This window comes from Canis lupus, chromosome 7 (assembly GCF_003254725.2).
Source record: "Canis lupus dingo isolate Sandy chromosome 7, ASM325472v2, whole genome shotgun sequence".
NCBI lineage: Eukaryota > Metazoa > Chordata > Mammalia > Carnivora > Canidae > Canis > Canis lupus.
The window spans coordinates 1,514,023-1,531,255 of NC_064249.1; the positions used below are offsets into that span (position 1 = coordinate 1,514,023).

Genomic DNA, 17,233 nt, shown 5'->3' on the forward strand with positions numbered 1-17,233 from the left:
AGAACATTGAGGGGGAGGTGGGAGGTGGCTCCGGAATGAAATCACCAGTAGCCGCTTTACAAGCGTCCTTGAGACTCTGCCCTTGCTGGGACCAAGCCAGGTTCTTGGAGCAAATTCCAACTCCTGACCTGCGGCGCCCCATGCCCCCTGAGGCGTACACACTGGCCTCCCCTATCCTTCACTGTGGGACCCAGCTGGGGATTCCTGTTCCGCCTCGCTCACCTGCTCCCACCCGAGTTATCCTTCTCCTTCCCCTGATCTTTTGCACAGTCCCTGCCCTCTACGGGAACGCTCTTGGTCCAGGCCCCGCAGGACGCTGAGCTGGGTCTGGCTTTGGAGTCGCCCCTTGTGCTGCCTCAAGGGACCCCCTTCTTGGCCTGGGTCCTCCAACTGTCGGGACTAAAGGGAGCCCCAGAACAACCCCCATCGGGGGCCTTCATAGTGCTCCATGGCCAGGGGCCCCCGCAGAGGTCCACGGGGCTCCTATGTACCCCTTCAGCCTGTGCCGTTTGCTCTTATTGCTGGAATTTGTTTTGCTTCCAATTAGAATTTGGTTTGAACAAAGGGGTGAAGAGCTTTTTTTAAATGGACAATTTGTCTAACCCCGATTCTTGCAGAGGAGAGCTGGCCTGGAGCGGGTCAGGATAAAGATGAGCATAGAAGGCAGGATTTGGTGGGGCCTCTCACCGTTCTACCCAGGGGTGTCGGTCACACTGCCGGGCCTGGGCACGGCACCCCGGGCACCAGGACATGGCCCAGCGTGTGCACGGCACCTCCTGGAGTTGTGCCAGGTGGCACTTACCTGTGCTCCATCTTGGCTCTGCACCATCCACCTTTCAGGCGGTCTCCTCCCTGGGGACTTCCGTGACCACCCTCAGCCCCAGGACACACTCTGAACGGGGCATGGTGTTTAGGGCACCACGATCTCAGTTTTCAGACAGATTTCTGTGGATTCCATTCTGTTCCGTGGGGGTTGGCAAACATTTCTGGAAAGGGGTTGATAGTAGATATTTTAGGTTTTGCAGGCCACGCAATGTTCTGTTGCATATTCTTTATTTTACAACCCTTTCAGCTTTTTTAAAAAGAGGCGGGAGGCAGGAGGGTTGGGTGGGGGTGGGGGACGGCAGATTTGGCCTGGGGGCCGTGGTTTGCATACCCCCCCCCCCCCCCCCCCGCCTACATACCTGTCCAACAGAGCTCCTTTTGGTTCTTATATCCATTGCTTCTTTGCTTTTGTAAGATTGCTCTTTCTTGTGAGCGAATGAGTGAATGAATGAAAACAAAGAACCAATGGACAAGTGCTTATCCCATCCTCACCTGTTGGAATCCATTCCCCGGGAATCCTTCTTCCTGGGCCCAGCTGGGGCTGGGGAAGGCCTTCCACCTTTCCCACCTTGATGATTGCTTTGTGCCTCCAGGTGCTGCCCCCCCCCACCGACCGCCACCATGCCTGAAGTGTAAGTAGCGCCGCCCCCGCCCCGTCGGCCAAGCCCTTTGCCACAGATTTTGGCCCCAGAGGGGAGGCACCTTCAGCTCAGCCCCCAGGAAGCCAGGTTCTAGAACAGGAACAGTCCTGAGACACCACGTGTCCTAGACTTTGAGCAGAACCCACGTCTAGGTTGCCTGGGGAAGACCTCTGGGTGTCTCTGGGCGGCTCAGGTGGCTTGCCTGTGTGCTGGGCCTCGATGTGACTTTGGCCCAGCAGATGAACATGGCTTTGGGAGTTTGCCCACGAGGCCAGGGTTGGAAGCTTTCACATGCTGGAACCCCGAGGTGAGGCTTCCCTGAGCGCCCCCCTCCCCCAGCTGACGGGCCGCAGCTCCCCGCAAGACCTCCAGTAGTCTCGAGGCCCCCTGGACTTTCATTCTGTCCTGCTGGCACTCTTGAGCTGGTCCCCTTGCCCGATGCCTCATTTCCTTCTGCTGTGTGCCTGGCACCACCCCGCCCCTGTCCGAGCTCGTCTACGTGGTTCTGCTGTTGCAAATGTGATACGAATTGCTCACGCTCTGTCTTTTGCTCTCTCCTGTCCTTCCTGTGATGGATCCCTAAAGCGAGGTAAGTGAGATCTGGGGTATGTCTTTCCTGGTTAGGTCTTCAGACTGGTGAAGGTGGGGTGAGGCGGGTGGGGGGGGTGTCCAGGGGCCGAGCATATTCACCAGAGAATACAAATGTCGAGTGAAGATTCCGGGCAGGGGCTTCCGTGGGCACGGCCTCACCACAAGGTCATCCGGGGTTAGGGCTACAGCACGGCCGGTGTGACTCTGCATCCTTGCTGAGCGCTGGGCACGTTCCTCCTCATTTGCTCCGATCACTTGTCCAGCCTTGAGGGACCATCTGGGGTTTTTCTTGCAGAGCCAATCCTGTGCCAAGCCAGAGCAACAAGGGATTGTTGAAAGAAGGGGGTTCTTCTACCCGCTGCCCAGTGACCAAACGTTGAGAGAGGAGCAAAGAGGTGTCCTCACACTCCCCTCAGGTCTCAGATAATTCTGACCCTTCGACAACCCAGATTTATTCGGGTTACTGAGAGCAGAGCCTCTGCACCCCCCGGGCTGAGGAGCTGCAGGGACAGGGCTGTGGACTCTGAACTGGCAAGGGTGGGAATTAGCAGCCGTGGTGGACGGGGACCGGCACAGGGATTCCCAGTTACAATAGAACGCCCCACTTTTCCATAGTCCTGTGAATTTCTCAGTAGGAAAATGAGTGGCCACTGATGGGTAGTCACACGAGGTGGCCTCTGAGCTCACCGAGCAGTGAGGAAACGACATTGCCACGGGTGGGCGACGGGGCGTCCCCAGTGACAGGCAGTGATTCTGGAGGCAGGCCGTTTCTCCAGCAAGCACGCTGGGCTGATGTAGCCCGGACCTCACTTTGGGAGGCGGAAGGACGAAGCAACCACCCTGAAGAGTCGGATTGGGAATCCCACATTCCGTGCCTACAACATGAAGCCCATTCATTCCCCCCTTTCCTCCCTTAAAGGCCATTGGCTTCTGCTTTCACACTAGAGTAGCCACCGGGGTGAGGCCCCTGCACGCCACGTCCCCAAGGTGGCTGCTCGCTGGCCGCCACCAAAGTGCCAGCCTTGGGTCCCAAAGAGCGACGGGTGCTCAGAAGGCCTCCCAGTCTCGCGGGTGAGGGGGTGAGCACCCTCCCTATCCTCTCCCCTGAGGGGACATGGCTGCGCCTGTCTAGTTGGCTGGAATATGTCGGGGATTTTTATTTTATTTATTTATTTATGTATTTATTTATGTATTTATTTATTTATTTATTTATTTATTTATTTATTTATTTATTTATTTATTTTGCCGGGGATTTTTTAGTAGGAAGAGAAAACAATGTTTTTTTCCCCTTTTTTAATTAAAAAAAATTTTTTTATGAGAGTTCAATTTGCCAACACATCGCATAACACCCCGTGCTCCTTCCGCCAAGTGCCCCTTCAGTGCCCGTCACCCAGTCACCCCGAACCCTGCCCACCTCCCCTTCCACCACCCCTTATTCGTTTCCCAGAGTTAGGAGCCTCTCATGTTTTGTCAGCCTCACTGATATTTTCACTCATTTTCGAGAGAAAACAATGTTTTTTGTTTTTTTTTGAAAACAATGTTTTTAAACCTGAGAAAGAGTAATATGGATGGTGTCGATGTTAAAAAAAAAAAGAAAGAAAGTTGCGAAGCCTAAAAGGATAAACTTCTTCGTGTATGAAATTCAGGGCTTCTGTGCAAGGCGGGTCACCCAGGTGCTGGCTGCGACTGCCAGGCGCTAACCGTGCCTCCCAAAGCGTTTTCGCGTCCGTGATGTCACATGATGTCATTCTGTGTGTAGGAACTCCGGGAACTGAGGACGGTGGGTGGCAACATCATCCTTGTTTATGGACGAGGAAGGGAGGCGCCCATAGAAGTCATGTGACCCACACTGGACCCCCCCCCCCCCAGCACTAGAACCAGGATTGAAAAGTGAGGGCCTCAGCCTCTAGGTCAAGGTCAAGGTCGCCGACTCCAGCAGCATCCCCCGAAGTTGAGGGGGTAAATCACAAAGACGAGGGGCCCTTGAGGGGACCCTGTGGCGAGGGTTCTGGGTAGTGATGGTGAACTGGGCGGGCATGCGTGCTGGCCTCCACCAGATTTCCAGGTGTGCAGCCTCTCCCTCACCACCTGTCTCTCCCCTTCTCACCCACAGAGAAAGCCCAAGATCACGGCCTCCCGGAAACTCCTGCTGAAGGTGAGGCCTTGTGCTGGCTCTGAGGGGACATCCAGGGGGAGACTTAGGGGGGGTGCGGAGCAGTCTGTGGGGGTGCGGAGGCTTGGGGGAAGGTGAAGAGGAAGGAGGCCACAGCAGGAGAAGGAGGGGGAAAGGGGAGGGGGAGGCAGAGGGAGGCTGGCCTCACCTGGAGCCAGGTGGTCAGTAAGCGGGAGCCTGAAGCTGGAGCCCCGGCTCCTGCCCAGGTACTCGGGTGGAGGCAGCAACCAGCTTCAGGGGCCAATCCACTGGTGAAAGCCAGAGGGCCTTGCTTTATTTTGGCGAGAGTTTCTCTCTTTGGGGCTCCGTGGGCCCAAACAGGCCAGGAGTGGGTAAGAGAAAGACTGTGAGGGTGAGCAGGCCCCCGGGCCCAGCGGTGCTATGTGTGGGCGCCCCGTGTTTGCTCTCCCGCGGCCCTGCCTGGCCACCGCCCCTCTCACCCTGCGACCGTCTCATCCGCTGGCTCCTGGGCAGCCTGGCCTGGGCCCCAACCAGTATGACCAGTACAGGAACACGCTGCTTGTAGAGCCAGAGGCAAGGCCGGTGCCAGCCTGGGGTCCTCCTTGCCGCCTGCGTGATGCTGGGTGGGGACCCGAGGGCCCTGGGCCCCTGGCTCAGCAGGCTCTGTCCCACCCAGAGCCTGATGCTGGCCAAGGCCAAGGAGTGCTGGGAGCAGGAGCACGAGGAGCGGGAGGCTGAGAAGGCCCGCTACCTGGCCGAGCGCATCCCCACGCTGCAGACCCGCGGCCTGTCCCTCAGCGCCCTGCAGGTGAGTCTGCGGGGCTGACACCAGGGCCCCGGGGTGGGGGTGGGGTGGGGGGGAGCAGGAGCCTGTGCTAACAAGTGGCTCATCCCCATCTCAGGGCCCCTGGAGGCGGTGCTGGGGGATCCCATTTCACAAGGGCAGGAAGGGAGCCTTAGGACTTGTCCGTCCTTCCCCTTCCAAATCGGTTTTTAATGTCTGTAAACCCCCGATAACTGTTCAAGTGCCGCCGACTGTGGAGAAAAGAGACTGGAAGGAAATGCACCGAAATGTCACCAATGGTCACCTCCCCCTGCCGGCATCACTCATAGCCTGTATTTTATTCTTTTTGTTTAGTGCATAGCTTTCACACTTGCTACAATTCACTTATGTCATTTTTATTGCAAGAAAACTGCGTGAAGAAAACCGTGACATTTCGGGGAAGGGAAACAAAGGGCTTACCCCGGGAGCTATCAGCAGCCGTGCACCCCAGGGGTCCAGAATGCAGACCTTGCAAGGGCGCTGGCCATGGAGGCAGGAAAGCGCTGCTGGTCCCGATGGGGCGGACCCTCCCCTCTTTCTGTCCTTGTCTGATCGACCTCTGCTTCCCCCAGGACCTGTGCCGGGACCTGCACGCCAAGGTGGAGGTGGTGGATGAGGAGAGATATGACATTGAGGCCAAATGCCTGCACAACACCAGGGAGGTGAGCTCGCCGGACGGGAGGGGCTGGCGCCGGCTGGGGCGGGGGCGCAGGGGGCCGTGGGGGGGATCACGGCACTGACGCTGCCACCCGGGCTAGGGCCCCGTCCTTCTGCAGGGTTTGGCAAGTGGCCACTTGGGAAGCTCTGGGTCCCCCACTCCAGCCCCCAGGGGCAGGAAGAGGATAATCACACAGCTGAGAAGCACGCACTTGCCCCCGGCCTGACCCACGGGCTCCTCAGTCGCAGGGGAGCTGCCGCCCTTGTTGGCCCACACACTCACGCGCTAGTGACAACTTCCCTTTGTCCCTGGCTTTCATGTCCTTGCCCCTTTGATCCTCCCTCCACGCCTATGGATGATGCAGCGCTGTCATCTGCACCTTACAAAGGAGGGCGCTGGGGTTCAAAGGCTGAGAACGTCGGTCCGGGTCACCCAGTGGTGGCTGCGGCCCCCGGTGTGGGCTGCGGGGCGTGGGGTGTGCGCTCTGTCCCCCTGCCGCTCGAGGGGGCTGTGCCTGGTACTTGTTCAAGCAGCAGGAGGGGGAGGGCAGATCAGAGAGAGCTTTTCCTTCCTTCCCCTTTCTCCCAGCACCGACAATGATTTGGGGCGTCACCAATCTCCCCAGGATTCTGTCCAGAGATAGCACCCCGGAACTCCCCGCAGGGCCTAGTGCCTGGGGGCTCATCCACGCTACTAGACCCACGCCCTCCGTGAACTGCTGTGCGGGCTCACGGGGAGGAACTAGCTAGAGGCAGGAATGGGGCCGTAGGACCGGGAGGAAGCGGCCCACACCCAGCCCCGGCTTCTGAACCAGACTTGTGCTGAGTTGGTGGAGCTGCCCGTCTATTCACGTGACCATGACAGGCATGGCTGATGGGCTCCATCTGTCCATTTACTCATTCGCTCATTTTTTTTTTAAAGATTTTATTTATTCATGAGAGACACAGAGAGAGGCAGAGACACAGGCAGAGGGAGAAGCAGGCTCCATCCAGGGAGCCTGACGTGGGACTCGATCCCGGGACTCCAGGATCACGCCCTGGGCTGAAGGCGGCTCTAAACCGCTGAGCCCCCCGGGCTGCCCCATTTGTTCATTTTTAAAAAGATATTTATTCATTTGAGAGAGAGCTTGCGAGCGAGCGAGCACAAGCAGGGGGAGGGGCAGAGGGAGAGCAGGTTCCCCGCTGAGCAGGGAGCCTGACACCGGGCTCGATCCCAGGACCCTGGGATCATGACCTGAGCCCAAGGCCTGGCCGTCTGAGCCCCACCCCTACCCCCCACGCCCCAACTCACTCATTCATCAACAAGCACGTCGTCGTGGGTATTCCAGAAGTGAAGGGCGGGTCTGAGTGTCGCGGAGGGCCTGGCCGGGAAGCTGGCGAGGTCGGGGTGTAGCTTTGGCTGAACTCTAGAGGTCCGAGACCCTCAGGGAGGGGGCCCTCGGGTGCTCTCTCTCCACGGACCCTCGCTCCCTCTCACCTGCAGATTAAGGACCTGAAGCTGAAGGTGCTGGACCTCCGTGGGAAGTTCAAGCGCCCGCCGCTGCGCCGGGTCCGGGTCTCGGCTGATGCCATGCTCAGGGCCCTCCTGGGCTCGAAGCACAAGGTGTCTATGGACCTGCGGGCCAACCTGAAGTCCGTGAAGAAGGAGGACACAGAGAAGGTGAGGACTCCTCTCCGCAACCTTTCGGCCCCTGTCCCCTCAGCTTCCCCTGTTACTCTGTCACATGGCCTCGGGCAGGAGCTCCCGCTGGCGGCCAGGCGGCCAGGTGGCCTGGCAGCCTGTTAGAACATTCTGGAGCTCTCTGGGAGGCCAGTGATGAAGTCTTGTGATTCTATTTTGGGAGAAAGAAGACTCGCTCCCCTCCCTCGGGCTGCTCGCCATCCGAGGAGGAAAGCAGAGGAAGCCCGAGTGAGCAACAAGGTAGAAAGCGTAGCCAGTGCAAAGAGGATGCGGAGTTAGAGTGACGGGGCGATCAGGGTGACCCCCGTCTGTCCCCACGGGTGGGGGGGGGGAAGATGGCACATCATGGGGGTCACAGGACACTGAGCACAGAAATTAGAGAACCGAGTTCAGTCGCTGATTCAGCAACAAATCCCTGGAACGGATGGGCTGCGGCCGCGTGCTCGAGAGGGTTGGGCTCCAGAGGGCCCGCGCTGAGGCCGTGCGTGTGAAGACAACCCAAGGCTGCGAGTCCGCTGGCCAAAGGAGAGCCGGCCAGGTCGGGAGGAGGCAGGCTGCTCAGAAGAGGTGGCCCTGAGCCGGCCTCGGGCCCGAGCAGGCGGTGGCGTGGGTCTGGAGGCCGGGGCGCCCAGCTGACACGCTCCCTCTTCCCGTGCAGCCTCGGCCTCCCCGAGTCCACCCGATGCGTCCTTGGGCCCCACCCGTGGGCAGGCGTGTCGGGATTTCCTCTTTTCCAAGAGGCTGACTTTGCATCAGCAAATTTCTCTTGTGATGGGGGGGCCCAGCTGCCCTCTGGTCTCTGACGTGTGTTGGGGGGCCCGCCCGTAGGAACGCCCCGTGGAGGTGGGGGACTGGAGGAAGAACGTGGAGGCCATGTCCGGGATGGAGGGCCGGAAGAAGATGTTCGACGCCGCCAAGTCTCCGACCTCGCAGTAGAGGTAGCTAGAGACCAGCTCCCTTCTTGGGGGGCCCACCAGAATCCAACAGCTCACGGGGGCTCCGGGACGATGGGCCCAGCGGGGGGGCACTGAGGCGGCCCGCCCTGGCTCCAGCACCCCGACACCTTGGGCACGTGGTTCCAATTTTAGTATATGTGCTGCCGAAGCAAGCACGGGCACGTGGTTCCTGCTTCGGGGCGCTCCCGGCTCCCTGTCCGCAGCACTGGGGGTCCAGCAGGGAGAGTTCTCCAAGGGCGTCCCCGTCCGGCCTATCGGTTCCACCTGCAAATGCTCTGGCTTCGCCCTGGAGCGATTTGATCTGGACTGTGGGGTGGGGCCTGCCCCCGGGGTCCCTCCTGCAGGACCTTGGGAGCCGGGGTTGGACGAGCCCTAAGGGAATTTGAAGCTTTTAAAAATACCTCCTGGCAAAGGACCCCAAACTCGGAGTCCCCGGGCCCGGTGGGTGGGGGGGGGGTGGTGTCTGTTCAGAGAAGACGAGACCACCCCCTCTCTGAGGAAACTGCTGGAGAAAGCAGCAAGTGTAGGGCGCAGAAAAGCCCCACTGTCGCTCCGGGGGAGGTGTGAGCGGGTGACGGGGAGAGGGCCGAGGGCTGGCACCGCAGGCTTTCCGGAGCTTTCCTCTGAGGAAGCGATGGGCAGGCGCTAGCAGACGCAGGGCAAGGGCGCTGCAAGGCCGAGGGCACAGGGGGCGCATTAGCGGGGAGCAGGGGCAGGGCTTCAGAAAGGGGAGCCGAGGGAGCCCGGGCCTGGCTGAGAAGCTGGGGTTTCCTAGGAGCCCCCTGGCTGGCAGCTCTGTGTCCTACCGGTAAAGCTGTAACCCGGCGTCTGCCTCTGTCCCACAGGCCGCCCTGCCGCCCCGTGCTCTGGGCTTCCGCGTCTCGCTCCTTCCTGCAGCCCGGCTCACCTGCCTCTCTGCACCCCACCCTGCCCCTCCGGAGCACCCCCTCCTGCCCTCGCCTCTCCCCTCCAGCCTGAGCGCCCTCCTCTGGGACTGGGACTGAACAGACACCCGAGAGGACCAACCCCCGTGTCTGAAGACCTCGCCCTAGCGGGGTGTAGACGCCTGCCGGCTGCGGTGGAGCCAGGCTGAGGCGGAAGGGGTGTGAGAGCGTCTTCCCTCTGGCCCCAAGCTGCATCCCTCCACTGCTTCTCTGACCTGCAGAGTGCCCCCCACTCCGGGCATCCCAGCTTCTCCATTAAAAACCAGGCTCCTGGTCACCTCTGTCCCTCCGTGCCGGTCATGTCTGCACCATGTGAGTGCTCAGAAGGGAGGGGATCCGGAGGGACGGGTGCGCCGGCTCCAGGCAGGAGCTCAGGGTCCGAAGGAGGTCTAGGGAACTGGCAGCTGCCTGCCAAGGTCCCCCGGGCCCCTGCCGCCCAGTCCCAGTGACATCACCCCGTCACCACCCAGAATGCTCAGACGACCCCAGGCCTAACCTCTGGAACAGCCCAGCCCTCCCAGCGACCCCAGCCATCAAGGTGGGCCTCTCTACGCAGAGCCCCTTGTCTCGCCTGCTGTCACAGTCCCCTTTCTCTGACAACCTGGACCACCGCTCCCTGGCAGCTGCTGGATGTTCCTGACTGTTCTAGACGTCCCTTCCGCCCCTCACCTGGTCCTCTGCTTCCCTGGCCCGGCCCCAGGGACACCTTGTGCTTGTGTGTCTGGCCACCAGGTGGCTCCTTTCCCCATCGCCGCCCCTGGGCTCACCCGTCCTGACCCCTGCCCTCTCCACCTTCATTCACGCGCCCTCCTCCCAACCATTTTCTCCCCACACTGCTGGTCACATCCTCCATCCACTCGTCTCAAGGTGGGCCAGCCGGGGATCTGTCCTCTAGGTCAGGTCCTTGCTCCATCCCACTGATAATCTGGACCCAACGCCTGGGGAGGGGTGTGAGCCTGCTGGGGTGCAATATGGGAAGGGGCAGCCGCCCTCCCTGCCTGCCCTCCCACAGCCCCCGGGAGAGGCTCCGCGGGGCAGACACCGAAGTTCTGGGGGGGGGGGTGGGTGGGGGAGGCAGCCCCTGGCGACGCCGGAACTGAGCCTCCAAAACCGGGGCCCTTTGACTCTTTCACCTGGACCCTGGCCCCAGGAGAGGCTGGGCCCCCTGAGGAGTCCCCCATCCTCCCGCCCGAGTCCCTGGCCTGCCCTCTGCTCCCAGCATATGACTGGCCATAAGCACCAGAAGCTGAGTACAAAGTGCAGTGCCAGCTGCTCCCTGGGGCAGCTGCTCGGGGTGGGAGAGCGACCTCGGGAGGGGCCGGGGAGGCATGCTCGGCCGAGAGCTGACCCCGGACCTGACGCACGGAGAGCAGGGCCGGAGCCGGGCTTCCCCGGGGCCCAGAGCAGCTCCCGCTTACAGCACGTCGACCCCACACACCTTCACACTGAACCTTCACAACAGGGTACGATTCCCGGGGCGTCTGCCTTCAGCCCAGGGCGTGATCCTGGAAACCCGGGATCGAGTCCCACGTCGGGCTTCCTGCAGGGAGCCTGCTTCTCCTTCTACCAATGTCTCTGCCTCCCTCTCTGTGTCTCTCAGGAATAAATAAATAAAATCTTAAAAAAAAAAAAATAGAAAGAGTCCCCAAGCCGACTCCCTGCTGGGCTGAACATGAATGGGCTGGGGATGGAGTGGGGTTGGAGGCTCAATCCCAGGTCCCTGAGATCATGTCCTGACCAGAAACTGAAACCAAGTCAGCCACTCAGCTGCCTGAGCCACCCAGGTGCCCCAAGAAGTAGATACCCTTATCTTGGATGGCTGCACGAGGACCCGGAGGCTGGGCAAGGTAAAGGAATCCACCCTGAGTTACAGGGTTTGATAGCTGCACATCAGCAGTCGGGACCTAGGCCAACCTGCCTTTGGGACTGTCCTTTCCTGGGGCCAGATTTGCCACGAGAGCCCAACCAGCCGCTTTCCAGAAGGGACACCACCGGGCTCCAGGAGCCCCACATATGCACCTGAGGAGTTCCAGTAACCCCAGCGAGGGGAAAGATAGTCAACTGAGAAGCAAATGCCACCAACTGTGCAAGGGTTTTGTCTTTCCCCCAACACTAGGGCCAGAGCTGGGGGTGGAGGATGGAGGGCTTCTGGGGGGACGCCTGTGGCAAAGCCGGGGAAGCATCTCCTGTGCAGCTGGAGAGGGACCAGGTGCTCCTCCGTCCTTGGTAGGAACGACCAGGGCACAATGCTACCCCACCCCACCTGTCCCAGAGCCCTTGGGTCACAGCTGCTGCCTCTCCCTCCCCACGAGGTCCCTGTACCACATCGGCCCGAGGCTGGGCCCCCTGTCTGTCTGGAGCCCACCGCCAGCAGGGCACTCGGGGCAGGCCCAGCGTCTGGGGCCCAGGGCGGCCCAGGCTAAAGTGCCCTGCTGAGGGAGCGGCCCAGTTAAACATTAGCCCCAGAGGCCCCCCGCGAAGTGAGTCAGACTCCCCGCAGGGATCTGGGTTGGGCAGCCAGGGGGGCAGTTTCGTTCCAGGTGGGTGACCAAGCTACAGAACACTGGGACAGCCTGCTGGGACCAGCGCTGACGGCAGCCTCCTCTCCCGCCCGCATCGGGGCTGTCCCCTCCAGGATCCCCCGCACGGGCCAGCCCGAGGCTCCTTCACTGGAGCCGAGGATCAAGGGCATTCTCTCACTCCCAAGACACACCCCTAAGCCACCCGTGGGTCCCCCGAGGCTGAGCAGCGTGTGTCCCCACAAGCCCGTGGCGCTGGCACAGAGAACTGCGGGTGACGCCTGCAGGCCCGCAGAGGGACAGTGACTTGTTCAAGGACAGTGACTTGTTCAAGGGACAGTGACTTGTTCAACATAACTGGGATAGAAACACAGGTTCCCTGGACCCCCAGTCTCCTGAGAAAGCTAGATGTGGGTACAGCTTTGGTATCGCAGCGGGAAGCAGTGGCCTGGTGACCCACGCAGGTGGCGGGTGCACCTCTCGGGCTCTGGCTCCAGGGCCAACATCTGCCTCGCTCGCTGCTCAGCACAGACTAGGGCAGGGGGGCGGGGGGTTAACCTCTGCTGCAGGTTTGGGTGAGAAGTATGGCCTCACCTGGGTGCCAGGGGTTCCAACCTCGGAGCCCCCCAGCGGAGGAGTGCGTGTGCGTGAGTGCTCAGGGCTGCTCGGTGGAAGGGGAGCTGGTGTGTGCAAAGGGCGTGTAGCGGCGTGCCTGTCCCCGCGTGGGGTGGACGCTTCCCAGACGCGGCTCTGCTCGTCAGCTCTTGGCGACCCGAATTTCAGCTGCCCCACTGCGTGGTGAGTAAGTCAGGGCCGCGGTGTGGAAGTTTCCATGAAGCCAAATGTACTCGGTGATGAGGGCTCTCCTTTGTTCTAAAAGTATGCATGCCTTAAGTTTATGATTTTAGTATTAAAATATTGACTTACAGAGTGGGAGGATGGTAGGTGGGTTTTTTTTTTTTTTTGGCTTTTTTTTTTAATGCTCTTTGCAAAATAACATGGTGGCAACACCATTCGGGTATTCGTATTTAAAAATGTTATTACGGCAGCCCAGGTGGCTCAGAGGTTTAGCGCCACCTTCAGCCCAGGGCGTGATCCTGGAGACCCGGGATCGAGTCCCACGTCGGGCTCCCTGCATGGAGCCTGCTTCTCCCTCTGCCTCTCTCTCCTCTCTGTGTATTATCATGAATAAATAAATAAAATCTTAAAAAAAAAAGAAATATTATTAGTTTGTAAAAACCCGAAGCCAGGGAACCCCCTGCCCTGGATTTTTTAGGGTACAAGAATGATTACCGCATTTGTTTGTTTTCGGGCTCCCCCGAGACTGGCCTGGCTGGGAGGCAGCTGCTCAGTGGGTGCCGCCTGATGAGCCCTATCCCAGCCGATCCTCCTCCGAGGAAGTGCCCAGCACCCGCTTGTGGTTTTTCACGCACGTACAGCTGAAGAGCCGTAGGATGCACAACCGCCTGCCAGCCACGCGTGTTAAGAACCAGGGCGCTGCAAAGGCTTTCAAAGGCACGAAGGCGAACAGGATGCTGGGCTCCGGGCTCCGGGTTCTCTTGGTCCTCCTGACCGCGCTGCCCCGCGTTTATGAGGTCCTCAGCAAGATACTGTCTGCCTCTGCGTGGTTTTGGTTAAACTTGACACACATGCATGCTTCCTGCTTTTTCCCCTTCGAGGGGAAGTGGGAAAATCCACCGCTGTCGATACGCATGCTGTGACGTGACAAGAGGACCGTCATCACTTACGCATTCATTTTCCTGTTGACGGACACCGAGGTGGTTTCCAGAATTTTGCTACGGTGAACCGTCCTGCTTCTCTTCTGCTGCTCCTGCTCGAGAGCGTGTCTCCCCAGGGGAGCGAGTGCTGGGCCGCCAAGCACGCTCACCTTCACCTTGGCTAGGTCGTACCTTGGACACCACCTCCAGCAACGCTGCCGGTTGCCGATACTCGTCTCCCGGTTTTGCCATGTCCAGGAGGCCGCGGGATGCTTAGCGCTCCCCCCCTCCCCCCGCTTCTCCCCGCCCCAGCTCCCAATGGTGCACTCAGTGGGCTTTTTGGCCAATTCGGGGTTTCCTGCTCTTCCCAAAGCAAGTTAAGGCAGTTCTCCAAGCCTTTACTGAGCACCTACTACACCCGGCATAGAGTTGAGGGGCTACTGAGCGACTAAGAGGTGGGCTCTGGAGACGCTCACGAGAAGCCCGGGGAGCCAGTGTGGGGGCGCAGACATCTCTGAGCGGTTCCGTCCCGCTCCCCGGCTGGTCCTCGGGGCCTACCCCACCCCGGCCTCCGCCTGCTGTGTGGTCCACGCAGGCCAAGCTGCCTGTGAGGACCCCTCTCCCACAGCCCGCGTGTGCCGGGCAGCTCCCCTGGCTTTCCTCAGGGACCTTCAGAGCCAGGACCGCGGCCAGGGCTGCGGCGGACGCCTCCCCGCGCACGGACGGCCCCGTGGCAAAGCGCTGTCGGGCCACGAGGCCCATGATGTTGAGGATGAAGAACCCCAGCGGTGTACGTCCCTGTGTGTCCCCGTCCTCCTGTCCTCCCGCATCCCCGTGTCGTCCGGGGCCCCTGCCCCGCAGGCTAGGGGGACGCAGCAGGGCGCGTGTCCCCCGTGGTGGCCAGATCGCCTCTGCTTCCCGCTCCAGGCCTGGCCCGCTCCCTCCGTTTCTCTCATGGTCTGTCCCAAGCAGCCCCCTCGCGTGGTCTCCCACCTCCGATCTGACCCCGGCCTACGGCCTCCTTGGCTCCTACGGCTCGCAAGGTCCATGACCTTCCCCGTTCGGAGGCCCCCACCCCTCGCCTTTGCCTCAAGCTCCGCACATTGTAGGGTAGGAGGGGCCCCTGGAGCCCCGCGCAGAGGCCCGGCCGCCTTCCCTGCGCCTGGCAGGGGCTCCTCCCCGGGCACGTCCCGTCCTCTTGGCTCCGGAACCGCCTGCACGTCTGCCCCTGCCTCGCCCTGCTGCGTCCACTCCGCGGCCTCTCCGGACGCTTGACCCCCCCAGCCCGACCCGGACGTTCGTTCCTGCGTCAGCCTTGCCCATCCCTCCGTCAGAGTCAACCCCTCCCGAGGACACGATTTCGGTTTTCATCGCAGCCCGTTCTGCAGTGAGGCTCGGGCCTGCGTCTCCATTTCCAGAGCTGGGAGGTCGGTCTGCGGCTGGACCGCTTTTGTGTCTCCAGAGTCAGAGCCACCTGCTGCTCGTAGGGTCCCCCAAAAGATCTGTTTAACCCTCAACCCCTGGCAGCTAAGAGTGTGACCTTATGGGCAAATAGGGTCTCTGTGGATGTCATCAAGGTGAAAGGGCTCCACACCAGCTGCATTCCGTGCGCCCTCACCTAATGACTGATGCCTTTGTAACAAGAGGGGGACACAGACACGGGGACGCGGAGAATTCCTTGTGACCAGAGAGGCGGAGATCAGAATAACAGCTGTCGGCCAAGCAACCCCGGGGATGGCCGGCGACCACCCGGAGCCAGGAAGAAGCAAGGAGTGAGGCTCCCCTGGAGCCCGTGGACGCGGCCTGTCTCTGCCAACGGCCTGGTCTTGGGCTTCCGCCCTCCGGGACTGTCAGAAAACGAATCTCTGTCGACTGAAGCCGCTTAATTTGTGGGGCCTTGTTACAGCCGCCCCAGGAACAGCCACCAGGCACAGCACCTGGCACATAGAAAATGTCTGGTAAGCCCACAGTGCCTGCCCTCAAGGAACTCTTGGGGCTTTAGCACGTACCTCATTTACGTTTCCCTATTTCTCGAGTCATCTGCAAACCAACCTTCCGGCCTTTGGGTTTTTATATCCACAGAGAAGGTGCCTGATTGTGGATTTATAGACACCTGCCTGTGCCCTGGCTTCACGAGGTGTCCCTGAAGGCTTCAAATGGCTGGGAGTGTTTTTTTCTTCCTAAGGTGAGGTGCCACTACTGACCAGTCTTGGAAAGAACATTCCCCCGGGCCCCAGGGAGAGAGCTGGCTCCCGGGAAGCATCCAGGGACATACATTAGTATCCTGCCCTCTTGCTCCTCCCGTGGAAGAGCAGATGGCTCCAGGCCCCCCCTTGGCTTCTGTCCAAAACCTTCTGGGGCTTTGTCACCCTTAACACTGCTCACCCCCGTGCCGCCAACGCTCAGTGATTGACTCCTTGGATCCCCACAACCTGGGAGCCGAAGCATCACGTTTGCCACTACACAGAGGAGGAAACGAACGGGATTTGTCCCAAGTCACATGGCTCGTAAACAGCAGAATCCAAGCTCAAAGCCAGATCTCCAGGCTCCCAGTCCAGCTCTCGTGCCTTAAACCTCACGCCTCACCTCCTATGGCAAGAAGGAAGGCTCCCTGGAGGAGGGGGCGTTTTGGGATGGAGATGCCTTAGCCCTGTGCCTGGATTTCCAGGCTTCTGCTCTGCAGCTGTGAGCTCTCAGAGCTGGAGGGCACAGGGGCTGGGGGGGAGCCCGTCAGTCCTGGACCAGCGACAAGGGGCGGGGGGCAGGTGGGGAGCACCTCACCCCGGGGCTGCCTCTCACCTGTCTTACCCCTCTCGGAGCAGGAGCTGCGGCTGACCTTGCAGTTCTGACCCATGAGGGGAGATAAGATTCTCCAGGCTCAGGGATGGGCTGCGGCTCACCCACCTGAAGCTGGTTCCCGGGGAGGCAGCACCTGGGCCCCACTGCTCGCCCTGGGGACACCGTGGGAGCCAGGTGGGGCTGTGGGTGCCTGAGCTGCCTTAAGCCCCCCAGCCCTCCCCTCCCCCCCCCACTGTGTGTACTTCTCCCAAAGCTGAGCCTCCTGGGCCCTCACCTGCCCGTTGGGCAGCCCCCAGCCAGTACCCAGAGTGAGGACAGCGCCTTTGACATCCTGGGGTTCATATGTGCTGAGTGGAATCTAGGAATCCCGTTGGGGAGCCCAGGCCCAGGGCGGGGGTGCCCAGCTTTTGGGGGTGTCCAGGCCTGGGATGGGGGTACCCAGCCATTGAGTGTGCCCAGCCTCAGGGTGGGGCGGTCCAGCCATCAGGGGTGCCCAGGCCCAGGGTGGGGGTGCCCAGGCCTGGGGTGTCCAGGCTTGGGGCGGGGGGTGCCCGGGGGTGGGGGGGTGCCCAGGCCCGGGGTGGGGGTGCCCAGCTGTTGGTGGTGCCTAGCTGACCAGGGTGCCCAGCCATTGGGGGTGCCCAGGCTCAGGGTGGGGGTGCCCAGATGTGGGGGTGCTCAGGCCCGAGGTTGAGGTGCCCAGCCATCAAGGGTGCCCAGGCCTGGGGCGGGGTGCCTAGCTGTTGGGGGTGTCCAGGCCCGGGATGGGGGTACCCAGCCATCAAGGGTGCCCAGCCCTGGGGTGGGGGGCCCAGCCGTCAGGGGTGCCCAGGCCCAGGGTGGGGGTGCCCAGGCCCGGCGCTCCGACCTTCTGGGCCCAGGTGGGCGGCCCCGAGCTCGCTCCCCGCACCCCTGCCCGAGGAGGCGGCGCCGAGCTGGTCCGAC

The 17,233-nt window shown here is 61.1% G+C and overlaps 1 protein-coding gene across 1 annotated transcript; it reads left to right on the forward strand.

Annotated features, from left to right (window-relative positions):
• The first annotated feature begins 2,448 nt into the window (after positions 1-2,448).
• Positions 2,449-9,529, forward strand: TNNI1 (troponin I1, slow skeletal type). Its single transcript, XM_049112013.1, has 7 exons — positions 2,449-2,473; positions 4,171-4,212; positions 4,868-4,999; positions 5,587-5,676; positions 7,155-7,331; positions 8,181-8,290; positions 9,154-9,529. Exons 3-6 carry the CDS (start codon positions 4,874-4,876, stop codon positions 8,286-8,288), a joined length of 501 nt encoding a protein of 166 aa, XP_048967970.1. The 5' UTR covers positions 2,449-2,473; positions 4,171-4,212; positions 4,868-4,873; the 3' UTR covers positions 8,289-8,290; positions 9,154-9,529.
• Positions 9,530-17,233: the final 7,704 nt, after the last annotated feature.

Bases quoted from the DNA above. Each gene is read 5' to 3' on its own strand.
- TNNI1 (XM_049112013.1), top strand. From the start codon at position 4,874: ATGCTGGCCAAGGCCAAGGAGTGCTGGGAGCAGGAGCACGAGGAGCGG. The intron at 5,677-7,154 runs GTGAGCTCGCCG...TCTCACCTGCAG, and splicing joins GCCTGCACAACACCAGGGAG to ATTAAGGACCTGAAGCTGAA. The intron at 7,332-8,180 runs GTGAGGACTCCT...GCCCGCCCGTAG, and splicing joins AGAAGGAGGACACAGAGAAG to GAACGCCCCGTGGAGGTGGG.